The 1,241-nt window shown below is 50.5% G+C and overlaps 1 protein-coding gene across 1 annotated transcript in view; it reads right to left on the bottom strand.

Moving 5' to 3' along the window:
• Window positions 1–1,157: 1,157 nt before the first annotated feature.
• ENH_00023270 (hypothetical protein) overlaps window positions 1,158–1,241 on the bottom strand; it is a gene marked incomplete at both ends in the record, with an annotated part of 1,189 nt that continues 1,105 nt past the window's right edge. Inside the window, one exon of the mRNA XM_013584607.1 lies at window positions 1,158–1,234. Within this exon, the coding sequence (XP_013440061.1) occupies window positions 1,158–1,234 (77 nt within the window). The remainder of the gene's footprint in view (window positions 1,235–1,241) is intronic.

The raw sequence follows: 1,241 nt of genomic DNA, 5'->3' as shown, positions 1-1,241 counted from the left end.
CATTGACAAGATCTTCCGGCTTTCACGTGGGCGACACTTAATTTCAGGCTTACAGGTATTTCGACAGGCTTCTTCTGCCAATGAGGGCCCAGCAAAGTGATGAGGCTCTGGCTAGCATGCCTTCGAACTGTCAAAACTTTGCAGGAACGTCAGCAAATCTGTGGCCGCACCACTAATAATACCCTAAGCAATCAAGTCCTAACAAAACCCTTCGCCTAAGTGCGTCGGTATGGTGAAGCTCGCACACATACAGCCATGAGCTCACACAATGCAAAGAGTCGGTGAGAAGGGCCTTTAACTCCCAGTCTAGGCTTGGGAATGGAGGGGAGGAAGCCTTCAAATTTTCTGTTATAAAACTCTCGTTTGCGGTCGGGGTGCAGTGTCGAATTACTCTCTCCGAGAAAAAGACAACAATCACGCACGAATTCCTCTTATATCCGTGGCAAACGGCAAAGCCTACGGCACTTCCGACCTAGAGAGCGCAACTTTCCCTCCTAGACAAAACTCGAAGAAACACCTAACCAAGCAGCTTGCGTCATCCACAAAGCAACGCAAGTTGAACAAAAGTATATGTAGCTACGTATGAATACTGAAAAGGAGCAAAGCGATGCTGCCGAGAAAATAAGACGCAAGGCCTCCAACTTGTGGCGTGCGGCGTATTGAAGAAGCTTAAGCCCTTGTTTTACTGTGAGGCTTCCGCTTGTTGTGCGACGAGATATGACGGACGCCCCTACTGAAGGCGGTCAAGGTAAAGCGCAACACTAACAGGGAAGGCAGCCATTCGCTGTAGAATCCCAATACGTCACAAGCGGCATTCACCAAAGCGTTCAGCCTCACGGCTGCTCTCTCCTTTATTCGGGTCACATGCACGAGCATGACGCACTCCTTGCCTTCGATTGCCCCCACAGCAGCAGCCTGAAGTTTTACACATATCGAGAGACGAAACCGTTGCTTGTGTAAATGACAACAAGGAAGGAATGCTTCCTTGTCCGAAAAGGCTATACTCATATTTGCGGGAGCTTGCAGCTGGTGACTCGAACCTCATAGGCTGCTCAGCTCGAGTCCTTTGCCCCAGCTGTGCAGTGGGCACCAAAGGCGCTTGAACAACACACCCAGAAAGTGTGAGCCGTTGTAACCGACCCAAAGAAAAGTCAGACTCAGCCAACTGAGTAGCCCAAAGACGATGGGAACGCGCAAGGAGAGAAGGCGCCAACGATAGACGGGGACTTGCGCCCTGAATG

The sequence above is a fragment of the Eimeria necatrix genome, genomic scaffold (genome assembly GCF_000499385.1).
Source record: "Eimeria necatrix Houghton genomic scaffold, Enh_scaff1826, whole genome shotgun sequence".
Taxonomy (NCBI): Eukaryota; Apicomplexa; class Conoidasida; order Eucoccidiorida; family Eimeriidae; genus Eimeria; species Eimeria necatrix.
Note: the sequence above shows the minus strand (reverse complement) of the source record. Positions and strands in the feature narration are given on the sequence as shown.